Below are 13,547 nucleotides of genomic sequence, written 5' to 3'. Positions count from 1 at the left end.
AGTTCTGATTTTTGATCTTACTCTGCAAAATTGAATTACACATGCAAATCTGTTGCAACCGACTGAAATATTAAATGCAGAAGTTGTCAAACCTAAGATGGGTTCATGACCTGAATGAATGTGGATGCCAGGTTTAAGTGCTTATATCAAAGATGATTATCTTTCCTGAAAACCCTCCTGGAAAGGTGGTTCTCACACCATGTACCGATTTCAGTATCACAGTGTCACTCAACACCATTGTTTAAAAATGAATTGATCAATAAATAATAAGTCATGAAACCATATTGAATCCAAACAGAGCCATCGAACTGTGGTGATGAAAACATTCTAACATTCTAAAACCAACTCAGAAATCACAGTTAGAAGAAGACGATGACGAATGAGGTTCATACTGTAGATATAGCTAGGGAGGAAGCACATGACGGGTGGAGGTGATTGAGTTATTGTGGCAACCACTGATGGACTACTGCGGAAGCAGGACATACTCCAGTTACCATCTAAGGTGGATGTACATGTGTGTCGTGCATCCCAGGATTCCACTGCAACTGAGCCACGAACATGCAATTCAGCTGAAAACATGCACATATTTGGGCTTGATTTCACTTCTGCTGTTTGGATGATTCCTCTAAATCTTCTCTTAGAAGGACTGCTGGGGTCACTTTTGGATTTTGACCTGTCCAGCTGGTGTTTATGCATTCAGAGCCACACATTTGGAGACTTGCGTCTGCACGTGGCTCACCACATTCCCACCGAAACAGGGCTCCAGACTGACATGTAGCTGTGCTGAACAGATAAGGAGAAGCTGCAATCACAGCTCTCCTCGTCCTCCCTCACAGCTGGGCCACTGAAGAGGGGCTCCCCGGGGTGCAGGATGAGTGTGTGCATGGCATAACCCTCACAATAGTCATGGCTGTAGGCGCCAGTATCAGACCTGCACATTGCACTTGACACCAGCATCTCTGCAGTAATTGAGCAGCAAAGTTACACGGTCATGTGATGAATCAGATAAGGAATGGATCCCATTACTTTCTAACAGTTGAAGGGGGGTGATGCTCAGCGAATTTGGGTCAGTGCAACACCACATCTGCATCCAGTCATTACGAGTAGCTTGCACCAGAATTTTAGAATTAATCTCAGTTCACAGTGTAATGCTGGGCGAACCATTAGATGGTGAGCTGCCTCTAAATCTAAATACAAAAGGAAGGGCTTACCATGACTGATGGTTTCTTGTATTGAACAGCAGTATTTACTGCTGAAAAATTAACCTAAATAATGATGGTGAACCAAGTTCTTATCTCCTTCTCACTTTGATTTGGTTTCAACTGAAAATATGTTTGAAGATGCAACACAACTTTCAGTGTCTGTCGTCTGGTTTACGCTCTGATCTACCTCTGTGTGGTTTTTCAGAGCAGATATCCAAGGCTTTGAAGTGCTTTTACTGGTGCCTTTTCACATATCCTACAGCTATCTATTGGCATTGGGACTGACTTATGTTCCTGGAAATAATGTTGTTTGTTTAATTTCAGTGATGGATAGGTAGCTGACAACAGTGAATATTGGTTTCACAACCAAAGAATTAACTGACTTGTGTTATAACTAGACTGAAGAACCAGAAAAAAGCTTTTGTCTCAATAAACAAGACATTATTAATTCCCTCTAGTAGATGGCGATGTTGTGATCACAACTATGAACTAAATTCCAGCCAATCCCAGTCATTTCCCACGGCATGTGTGGCATCATATTCCCTCCCTCCTTGATGTGATGAAGTCAAGTGCTTCGCTAAACGCTCAGATTTGCACACACACACACTCACAAATATCGCTTCCAAGGGTTTCGATTCAGACATCAACGATTATGAATCCATTCATAAATGTCCAAATCCCCATGATTGAAATGTAAAATAGATGGAACTAAAGAGCAGAATTCACAAGTGCGGCGTGCCATGATCCGAACACTGTACAGGGTGGACGTAAACAAACGTAAACAAAAGATCCATCTCTCTCCTCTCTCACACACACAAACATTCCCCACCTTTCCCTCTCACACTCCATCTTTTTTTGTTTTTCTCTATTTTTTTCTGACTGTGCTTAGATCAACTTTGAAGAAACAGAAGTAAATACACCCCTTATATTTCTGCAAATATTTATAAAAATAGTTTTGCAGCCATGACACCTAAATGTCCACAATATCAATAGTCCACAATAGGTAACAAGGAACTCCCTGTGTCAGTGATGCTTCAGTATGTGAGGTCAGGAGTTGCTGTTCCTCCACCTCTCTGGCACTTGCTTTTTAAAAGAAGAACGATCACTCTTGATTTACCATGGTGACTGGCCAGAGCTGTTTATAATACTGTCGTCCAAGACGTTGAGAATCTGCGCTAACGTCGATGACATTATACATTTTCTCTGTATCCACAGAGTCTAAAATGTGACCCAAATGTTCATGTTTTAACTTGTACCGCTATAAATCCCTCAAAAGCAAGTATGAAGAGCAGATTTCCCCTGGAGATTAGATGTGTTTCTGTAGGGGGAAAAAAAAAACCTGTGTATTTTTAGATGACTCACGCAGGATGAAACATTTGTTAAATGGATAGGCCTGATGCTCAGTGGTGAGCACTCTGGCAAACACACAGCCCACTCACACTGGCAGCTGAACATAAAAAGAAATTAATTCATTTTATTCTGTGTCACTATGTCGAGGTCAACAACCTCTCTACTCAGATATTCTGCCGTCAAAGAGCCGCACTACGTGCTCCGCCGCAGATGAACAAGATAATGGGTTAACGTTTACACCCTCACTGGAGGATGACAACAATGGATTGTGTACTGTGTGGCTGAATAGCAGGACGTTGGCTGACCACTGGTGACATGCTTAGATCAAAATATTATTGACAAGTGACAAGACGTTTTCAGCAAATAAATTCCAGACCTGACATTAGCTTAGCATGTGCAACCGATGAGCACTGCATTCACATAACCTCCCGAGTTTGAGGTAGTGATGGGTTGATGAGGTTTCATGACTCAGTGTCTGATTTTCTATTTTTTCTAAACCAAGAGCGCCATCTAGGGGCCTCTGAAAATTGTGCCGCGCTCTCCAGCACCGCGGCGTTTGACAGCCGACACCGTCGTGTGACAGTTGTGGAGAGTGTGGTGGACTTTGGTTCACAATCGTAGTTTTAAACGTATTTTTAATACAGGGAACCTTTGATAATGACACTGGTTGACTCTGAGTCTCTGGATCTGTGTTCATTTTATTAGCTCAAGTGCGCCTCGGCGAAACACTGTGGTGAAAATAGTTGGATATTGGACGGAGCTCTGCTCCGGTATTGGCGGCGGCGTCCTCTTCCGCGTCCCCATTCGGGTTCACAGATCGCAGACACACTCTCACAGGCAGCACTAATGCTACGACCCGGCATCAGTTAGGGACCATCGACAAATTCTAAAGCGGTCAAAGTATTAGTTCAATCATCAATAAGACAGTGAAAAACAACCATTTTAGGAGAGAGAATTGTGGAACGATTTTTCGTCATACAAGACAAAGGAATGGCAGTTTGTATGATTTGGAGAATAGAATATGACTAAATGACCATTTAGTCACATGATTTCACATGACATGAGCAGCTTCTGCCAGAGACGTGAAACATTGAATTTCACTACACACAACAAATAATGATGTTGGAGACAAACTCCACTAATAAGTTTCGTCATAAAACAGTTTCAAGAGAGACTGAAGTGTCCAACAGAATGAAAATGTATTTACCATGCGAGATATCGTTATCGCCAAAATGACAACATTTATCGCGATAACTTTTTTTGTTCATATCGCCCATCTCCATGTTCCATTACAAAAAATATCTACGCAAAAAATGTGGGTTGGTTGTGTCTTTATTCAATTGAAACATATTGCATTTTAATAATCTCGAAGCGTCTCATACTATTTTCAGTTCTGATGTATTTCGATGCACATGAAATGCTCCTAAAATAGTCAACTGAAAAGCAGAACAGTAAAGAAAATAAATTTAATTTAATTAAAAAAAATATATATATATATTATAGTTTTACTCTGACTCCAGGAGGGCCGCATAAATACCGTCAAAGGGTTGCATTTGGCCCCCGGCATGCACTTTGCCCAAGTCTGGATTAGATCCACTAAAAAGATGTGAAGATCTTTTTTACCCCAGACGGAAGACTATATTTCATCACTCATACTTCACACATCTTTGGGACTGTAGACTGAGTCCAGCTAAATGTCAGATATTCACGCCCCACCTCAGTGCCTCCAGCTGGCTTTACCACTGTTGTTATGGCAACCGCTCATCCCTGTGACTTAGATGTGTTAGTAGGTTGACAGACAGCCATTAGGGTATTATTGTGACGTCACACAGACTGTGAGGCACAAATACAGGGTTGACCCACTTGGCATCAAGGTGCACCATGCTCTTGCCCCTGGGCCACAGTTCACATCTGCACAGGAAGTGGGTTTTCACCCGCTCCCCTGCAGCAGTTACCATCGTCATCATGCGGCTTTCGCTGCATGGGTCAGGCATGCGTGACCTTTCAGACAACGCTGCCACTTGTTGAGAGATCAAGGTCCTTTTGAGGAAGATGGTGTCCACGGCTTATCCCACCAGGATCTATTCTAAACCTGCTGGTTCTTGCGAGTCAGTGGGTGGCTGCGCATTGCTCATGCACATGCAGTGCAGTAACTCACAGCTGGACTCCAGGCGGCAGAAGCTGGGGAGGGGTGTATGGAACCTTAAACACTCTCATGTTGGTCGATTGACAAATCCCTTGTCCCCATTAAGTCGCTGAAGCCACTGAAGTCTGAGACATCTCATCATCTCGTCAACATCCTTGTGTGAAACACTCTCATTTCACTGCTGTAAATACTTCAGTTTCCATTCAGACAGCGCTGCCAGACTAAAACAATGGCAGCCAGCTCAGACTTGCTCGGCAGCCTTGACTTAACCCAAGTTCAAGCGGCATGTTGAGGGGCTTTTCTCATCCTTTCATGAGCTCGGTGAAGCTATTATGGTTTCTCAAGGCCAATGCTGTATTGGCTCGTTCAGTTATGCGGAGTTTGAACTGCATCAACTGAAAGCTTCAATGGTCCTGAGAGGCAGAGTCTTGATTTTCTGCTGCTGCTGAAATGTTTGTTCTACTAAAAAGAAAAACATCTATTGAGGCTGTCTGCTGTTTTGGTGAGGATGAAAGCTCAATGCTCTGGTTTTCAAGACAGTTAGCTGTGCCATGGCAAACAATTCGATTTCACCTTTTTTTCTGAACTATGACGTTTTGGATTGTTTTGTCTGTTTTTGCACACACACTAAAAGTAAGTGTCCCAAAGTGGACACTCATTTTCTTGTCCACTTTGCCTCATGCCCTGGATCACGCACATGATGTACCTCAATTTAAATGATAGATAACAACGTAACTTCCGCCTACATTTGTCGCCTAACTTATGATATATTTGCTTGTGAAGACGTAATTATATGGACTACAAATCAAATGTTGCATGTATGTCACAGCAGAATCTTCACTGCATTGGTGCTATGGCAGATGTAAAGACACTAAACTATCAAAGGTAGAAGCTAGTAAACAGCTGACATTGTTAAAAACTTACAAGCACTGTAATTCCTTACTACACATCACACAAAACCTAAAGTAACGTTTGGTGCTGATCGAAAAGCTGTGCTCTCACGGATTAGAATGTGTCTTTCAAATTCACAGATATCATATGTGAGGCCCATGGCATATTTCAAGCTAAGTCAGTAAACAGCCTTTATCTCTCCAGTGACTCCTGTTCATATTTTCGTCCACTTCCCTGCGAGTTAGTCACCTGTCGCACTGGTGACCCAGACTATACACAGTAAGTTCTGTGCCGACGCCCACACCCTCACAGAGGGGACGGCACACAAGCCACAAGATTTTTGGCCTCGGTTCTTCATTTTAACCCGTCAGAGTTCTTACTGACCACACACTATCCGACCACCACGAGTCAATGCCATGACGGTCATGAAAGCCATACATTACTAAATAAGATTCAAAAAGGTTTTGGGGAAAAATAGTCAACTTGGACACATGAAAAGAAAAGAGAGTTAAATCACTTCATCAATAAGTTGCAGCTGCAGTAAACTAGAGGGAAGATGAAGGGAATAGCCTTCGGCATAAGGTGGTCATATCCATATGTTCCTGATTATTAATTCACACAACTGTGGAATGAACCCTGAGACAAATCTCATGATCATAAGAGACATTTTTGTTTCATTTTCCACAGCTCTTAATACACATCACCCACGCGTGTGTCATTTAACCATCCATCTACCCAATACACAGCAACTCACACACACTATATAGTTCCGTATTTCCTTCCCTCTCGTAATTATTGCCAGATAGACCCGAGTTTTTTTGTTTTTTATCACGTTGTCAGTCACCTGTCACCAGGCTCCACCATCACTAACTGCTTCACATCATGAAGTAGACAGTTATTCTGTTCTTATACAGTGGTACCTCGGTTCTCGACCACAATCCGTTCCAGACGGCCGTTCCAGAAGCAAATTATTCGAAATCTGAATCGATTTTTCCCCATTACAATGAATGGAAAAAGAAATAATGCGTTCCGAGCCTTAAAATAGTCTTTTGTAGGAGTGAATGTAGAGTGTCTGCTGCAGGTGCGCTGTTCCTCTATGTGTGTGGCCGCTGCATGTGGGAGGGGTTGCCGAGTGAGTGACGTCTCTCCAGAAGTGAAGAGGTGCCCGGTGCGTGTCCAGCTCTGAATGTGCGCTTCTGTGCAGTTTGGCTGTGACAAAGTCATAAACCAAGTCACGCTCTGTCCCAGACTCGCCTCATCCCTGTCCCAGCTCCAGCCCACAACAGGACATCAAACCCTGGAGTGAGCGCTCCAGCCTCGGAGGTGTGGAGAGCAAGCACCTCCCCTGTGACACTCTACCACGGTCCAGTGCGGAGACAGGAAAGGTTTTACACCTGAATATGAAGATACAACAGTCAGTGAATGTAGCTAACGGGACACGTCTGCATACAGAGGCTGCGTTATACACAATAACAAAGCGCGTCGTGGGTCAGCTGATCGCTCCGCGCACCTTATGTTTTTTCCGGCTTTTTTCGGGGGCGTTCAAGTTCTGGATATTTGTTCGAAATTCGAAGCAAGAAAATCTCAAAATTTTTGTTGGAACTCTGATTTGTTCAAAGTCTGAGACGTTCGAAAACTGAGGTACCACTATATTTCGGAAACAATTCATCACGACCCACCACATCATCACTGAGATCAGAGATGGGGCTGCGCATTTGTTGCATAGATCAGCGGAGACAGGAGTGCAGTCATTTTGTGGTGATGGAAAAGGATACTGTCCTTTTCATGCACCTGGGCAGATCATAGAAAATAAAGTGAAGCCTAGAGGTCCAATGATTGCTCATTTATTTTCAAGTGGCTCATCAGATTCCCGCACTTCCCTCACTGTGGAACAGGGCTTCACTCTGACCTCAACACCAGTGGTTTTGCTCGTGATGTTCTCGCACCCTGCGCTCCTTCATCACGATTTAAGCAGGGCGGAAAAGTTCCTGGTGTTTTCGCCGACTTGGTGCCGGACTTCCTATCTGGCTCACTGTCTTCAGAGATGGGCTAAAATGAGCGGGTCATCTATCAAAACAGAGGCGCGTGATACATTTATATCTGTGAAAATGGGCCAGAGCGCTGTCCTGCTAAAGAAGACGGCGTCTAATGAGGACAAGGTTACACAGCTTCTCACACTCACTCTCAGCCTGTATTAAATACGTGAGGCACGTACGGAGGAGGGTTGTGTCCATGTGTCTGTGTTCAGAGGACTTACTCTTCACTTCCTCCTCACAAAAGCCGTCACTTTGCAAACAAAGTTGCTGTCTCTCAAGCACTGTCTGGAAATCATTGACTTACTCACACAGATGCCTCACACTTTCACACTCATTTACACCCTTACCTCCTCTTAGGAAAACCACACACCTACTCTAGTATCACACAATTTTTCTCTTTCTTCACACACTGCCTCTTTTCCTCCTTTTCAGCTTTACAGTTCATCCGCTTCTGTTCACTTCTTGTCTTTATATTTCTGCAGATTTTCATTTTCCCTGCTGCCAAAATCTACACCTCCCATCTCCTTCATTTCCCCTCACTTCACTGGCAGCCGGTAAACATTTGTCTCCGTCCTTACATGGAACTCACACATGGCTATGCACACACACTCATGTTGCAGGCCAGCGCTCTGGGCCTATGCAGCATATGGGCTCGGGTTCTGTCTCTCTGTGCCCAGTCGATGGGATCCTTAGCTCTGCTCCCATCTAAATCTGGCTGCGGAGAGAAGTTGCCAAAAGACAGCCAACTGGTCTGAAATCTGCCTCTGCCTTGTCATCGGCTGTAACACATACACTGTGACTCATGTGAAACTGGAATCTAGTTATCACTTTCATTTGGCGACTCACCTAAACTTTGATGTTAATGTCAAGTGTTTCTGTCATTGAAGCCATCTAGACCGCTACTGTCTGCTGCCTTCTGTCTCTATTATAGATATTTTTTATCTCCTATAATGGACATAGCTACCAAATGATGATGTTTATTTGTCTAACAAGTTGTGTAAATGCTGCCTCTTCTTTCCAGATTTCCTCTGCTGCTATTGACATTTACAGTTTGTTGTACAACTTGATCATAGTTGGCTATCTATCATTGCAACTAGGCAATATCACATCACCATGCTTTCATTTCAATGACTAATAATGATGTTGATAATATTCTGTTGACTCTCGTACCATCAATGTTGTGCTGTTATTTCCTGTTTATCCAACATCGATGATGTTTTATCTCACAATAGGACTTCATTTCTGTCACAACCTGGAGTTTTCCAAATACATTAGGCCTGTGTTTATCATGCAAACAACCATTAGAGGAAATGTTCTTGATGCAAACATTTCCCGTTTGTATAAAGTGAGGGCTCCCTCTGCTGGTCTATGCTGGAACTGCATGAGGCCTCGTTGCAGCAGGAGAGTAAGGTCATGGTTTGGACTGGATGCCAAAAGACCCTTTTACCCACTAAAGGAACAGATTGCTGCGCCCCAGTCAACATGGTAGAAGGATGCTGGCAGCTGAAGCTCCAAGCAGGGTGTAAACACACAATTGCTTTCACCAGCTTTTAACATTTTTATCATCATTTATGTGAATGCAATGAAATACAATACGAATAATTTCACACAAAGGGGTGATTTCTGTAGCTTATGAACATGCTTGAGCCCAGGAGGCTGTCAGATGCCATGCTGAAACTGTCAGCCACTGCAACACATTTCCGAACCTGCCACGCTTCTTCCTGTTTCGGTGCTCTATCTTTCCATCATGACAAACATGAAGGCAGCATTGAAAATAATGGTTAGCAATTCTGGATGTAGAAGACGGGAATGTGCGTTCTTCTCTTCTGTCTAGGACCTTCGGGCTCTGGACAAACTTCCCCTTGTCCTCAGTGTCCCGGATGTAATAAACAGAAAGCTCTTTCTGACAAAATATGATTTGTATTTTATAGGTGACACAAACACGCTTGTAATAAAAATAAAGATTAATTCAATGATTAATGAATGAGGTGATGAGGGTAATGATTTCAAAACACATTGTCTCTAAAAATAAATGGTAAATGATCGCCGAACTTCTGGTGATCAAAGCGCCTGATCCTATTATTATTGGGATGTTCAGAGCCTTTCATGCTGGATGTGTGACTTTATTCTTGATCTGTTTGTGAACTCAGGACTAAAAATACATTGTGCTTTTACAGTGCATTTATAGTTTGACTTATCTGTAAAGACCTCTCATGCACAATGTGCTGTGACACCAGTGGCACTATCCTATTGCTACTGTAGCAACTAAATGTTAGTAGCACAAACCAGTCTTACATTTTTGATGCCGCTGTCACTGCTCTCCGCTCGCAAGCTGACATGTTCAAACAGCGCTCGCAAAGCCGAGCGGCGTGTCACGATGGGATATCCAGCCGCTGGCTAATGTGCCGTAAAAGGATTTGGAGGATTTGACCCCATCATCAGTGATAGTCCTCAGGAAGACTGTTAATGACTCTTAATGAGTCTGTGCAGCTTTAGAGCTGTGACGGCATTAAAGATCATTCTCAGACTTTAATTGCCAGAGGTTCATTTGCATTATGGGTGAATATGGACATATAACATGACAGTGACACCTAAAATAAACCTCAGTTTGTGTTGTGGAGTTGCCCCACAAGGCGTGGTTTTCAGTCTCACCACTGTGGTCACCAATGCAATGGTGAGATAGGTGTGACGGAGATCAACAAGCATAGTCTCACTTCCTGTACATTGTTACACGCTCCTCAACATGGTAGTGTTTTTCTTTTTCTTTTAATCCTGCATCTACTATCATGTAATTTTCCTGTCTAAAAAAGCTGGTATCAAAATGCCGTGCCCAGTAGGCTACTGGCACACCGTGTCATTGAGTCTGTGTAGAAGTTGCTGGCAACTGCCGTCGTCCACCGACCACCCGCGGCTCAAATCCTCTTTGTGGGTATCACTCTGACAGGCAGCCCAGCATCCTTGGCTTCCCCGTGCATGGCGAGGACAGTAGCTCAGTGGTCAGTGCCAGTGTTGCCCGCTGGAGGTGGTCAGAGAGAATCAAAGCTACAGTGAAGATAGACAGATGGGATAATCTGAGGAGATGCCTGCTGTTGTCTGGAACAAAGAGACCTGGAAATTTGGATGTTGCTCATGGTAGAATGATTGTGCTTCATTTAGGGCGGTGGAAATAAACATGTTAAAAATGCCCTAACTGTAGTCACTATATACGCGCGAATGTTTTAGACGATTGATAAGCCACACGTGTTTGACCATCCGTCCTGTCGTGTGGAACTCAGAATGCCTGATGAGTAGAGTCATGACAGTGAGACGGTCTCTTGAATGCTTGGTTTTAAAGGATGATTCTCTCTTTTCTTAATGAATGCACGTGGAAAACAACACAGCCAAAGACTCATTTCATCCTCCATCCTAACATGAGTGTGTTCTTCCCCAATAGGGCACGTGTTTAACATGTGATGCTTTTAAAGTGGAATTTATCTCAAGTTAACTATGACTGTAGTGCGATTACAATTTTTGATCAAGTGACAGACCTAGTTGAATGACTTTTATTTGGATGGGTTTTGTCTGAAATAAATGAGCATGAAACAATATACATTTGTAAGTAAAGTTATGATAATTCCCCATCACAATGAAGGGGCTTCTCTGATGGTTTCATTCTCAGGGTCTGGTGGACGCACTATGCAGAGGGTGCTAGTCACCTTCTTGTGTTTCCATCTTCTCTGTCACCAGCTTCTTAAAGGACTTATTTTATTTTATTATCATTTGTTTGTGTTTTATTTTATTTATTAATTTATTTATTATTATTATTATTATTACTTATTTTATTTTATTTTGTTGACAGCACTTTATTCCGATGCACTTTCCTAGTTGGTGAGATCCCCACTGACCATGCCATTTTATTTATTTATTATTTGTTTGTATTTTATTTTATTTTGTTGGCAGCACTTTATTCCGATGCACTTTCCGAGTTGGTGAGATCCCCACTGGCCATTCCAATACATTTGATTCAGAGTCTGAGTCTGAGTCTGTACTCCTAAAAGCCGACCATGCATTGAATTTGCTGTGCCACATGGAATGCAGCTTCACAACTATGATCACCATTGCTGTGAGTCTAATGCCTTCAAAACCCTAGATCATTTATGATTCATGTGTATTGACTTGTGAGGGATTCATCTTCAGGACAAGTTTAGGTGCGTCATAGAGCAGGGTCAAATGAAGATCAGTCATTGATGTTTACCGTGAAATTTGAATGACAATAACAACAAGGCTGCTTTTTGCTTTCTGTCTTTCAGGAGTGACATTAAGTGTCATACGTTTCTTCTAGGCTTGGAGGTCAACTAGGAGATCAGACCTCCTCGCCACCATGAAAGGTTTGGGGACCAGTCGTAGCAAGCATCTATCGGATTCCTGTAATCCCTCTGCTGGCCATCCAGAGGCTCTCTACCAACAGAATACAAGCACTTTGTCACGCAGTCCTTACTTGCTAAGCCCTGAAATGGATCACTACGGTCCAATGGATCAGCATCTCTACACTGCAGGGAATGCTGGGACTCTTCCACCGGACTGCATGATGCCGCTCAACAACCAATTATCCAACAGCAGCACCTTCCCGAGGATTCACTACAACTCCTATGACACGTCTGACTACTCGACAGCTGGAGATACCATTGGTGGAATAAGCACAGGGACGATTGGTCCGTCCATGTCCATGGGCATGATGCAGGGGATGGGTATGACAGGGCTGAGCGGGAGACACATGATCACAAGTGGCTCAGCGACAATCTCCCATCACATGACCAAACACCAAGCACCCACGAGCCTGCTGGAGTTCGACAAACAGCTGTCTGGAGCTCGCGATGGATTTAGCACATTACAGTTCCATCGGGCAGCCGCGGCAGACAAGCAGCGCACGGACAGCCCAGGGCGCATCCGCTACATGCTGCACTCGGTGCAGAAGCTCTTTGCAAAGTCTCAGTCACTGGAGGGCCAGAATATGAAGGGCAACATCAACGGCCGCTCCACCGGCAGCGGCGGTGGGTCGTCTGGAACCGAGGACAGTGGAAAGCACAGCCGCAGATCCAAGAGTAAAGACCGAGGAACAAAATCTGAAGCGACGAAAAGACGTCCGCGGTCCAACATGTCGGGCTACTGGAGTTCCGATGACCTGGACAGCAATGATATCAGTAGCTACCATACAAACATGATGACGCTCGGACGTGCAACCGCTCACGTGAACCAGGGTGGACAGAACAGATACAACCACAGTGGCTTCAACACAATCAGTTCCTCCAAGAGCAGCCATGACATGAAGTACCAGGCTCTTCCTGCACCCGGAGTGGGGGGCAGCAGCGGCGGGTTTGGTGAAGCAGGAGCTATGTTGATGAATGACAGTGACTATATGAAAGGAGGCTCCTGGTCAGCACTGACTATGGGCCAGCCAAGACCGACCATCCAGAAAGGCTCAGCGACTCTGGATAGATCCATGCTTAAATCCAAATCTTGCCAACAAGAACTGACCTGCAACTACTTACAGGTCGGGCGAAGGGTGAGTTCGGAGACAGCGCTTCTTTATTACGCCGCGCTAACCTGAACTAATGTCTGCAGGGGGACTGGAGCAGCACGCTGGGTCGAAACGGGGGTGCCAACGAAATCCCGTGTCGTCGGATGCGCAGTGGTAGCTATGTAAAAGCAATGGGAGACATGGAGGACAGTGAAGACTCAGAGGGAAGTCCCAAACCCTCACCCAAGAGTGCGGCTCGTCGCCAGAGCTACCTCAGGGCTACGCAGCAGTCTCTGAGCGACCAGCTACCGCCTCGCAAGTACGTCTTCCGCATCTGCTGCTTACTTACCCGCTCCAAAACAATCTGTACACCTGTCGTGTCAGTTAAAAAAAGGTTTTTTATTTTTGATCAAATATATGTTTTG

The 13,547-nt window shown here is 44.1% G+C and overlaps 1 protein-coding gene across 5 annotated transcripts in view; it reads left to right on the top strand.

Annotated features, from left to right (window-relative positions):
• The window catches only part of dlgap4b (discs, large (Drosophila) homolog-associated protein 4b), a 104,705-nt gene that overhangs the window by 67,530 nt on the left and 23,628 nt on the right, over positions 1-13,547 (top strand). For all 5 annotated transcript variants that reach the window (XM_053867293.1, XM_053867292.1, XM_053867289.1 and 2 more), the window contains exons 4-5: positions 11,915-13,167; positions 13,227-13,441. In XM_053867293.1, coding sequence (XP_053723268.1) covers positions 11,986-13,167; positions 13,227-13,441 — 1,397 coding nt within the window. In that variant the 5' untranslated portion in view covers positions 11,915-11,985. The remainder of the gene's footprint in view (positions 1-11,914; positions 13,168-13,226; positions 13,442-13,547) is intronic.

The sequence above is a fragment of the Synchiropus splendidus genome, chromosome 6 (assembly GCF_027744825.2).
Source record: "Synchiropus splendidus isolate RoL2022-P1 chromosome 6, RoL_Sspl_1.0, whole genome shotgun sequence".
Classification (NCBI taxonomy): Eukaryota; Metazoa; Chordata; class Actinopteri; order Syngnathiformes; family Callionymidae; genus Synchiropus; species Synchiropus splendidus.
The sequence above is the reverse complement of the archived record's forward strand: the minus strand, read 5'-3'. Positions and strand labels throughout refer to the sequence as shown.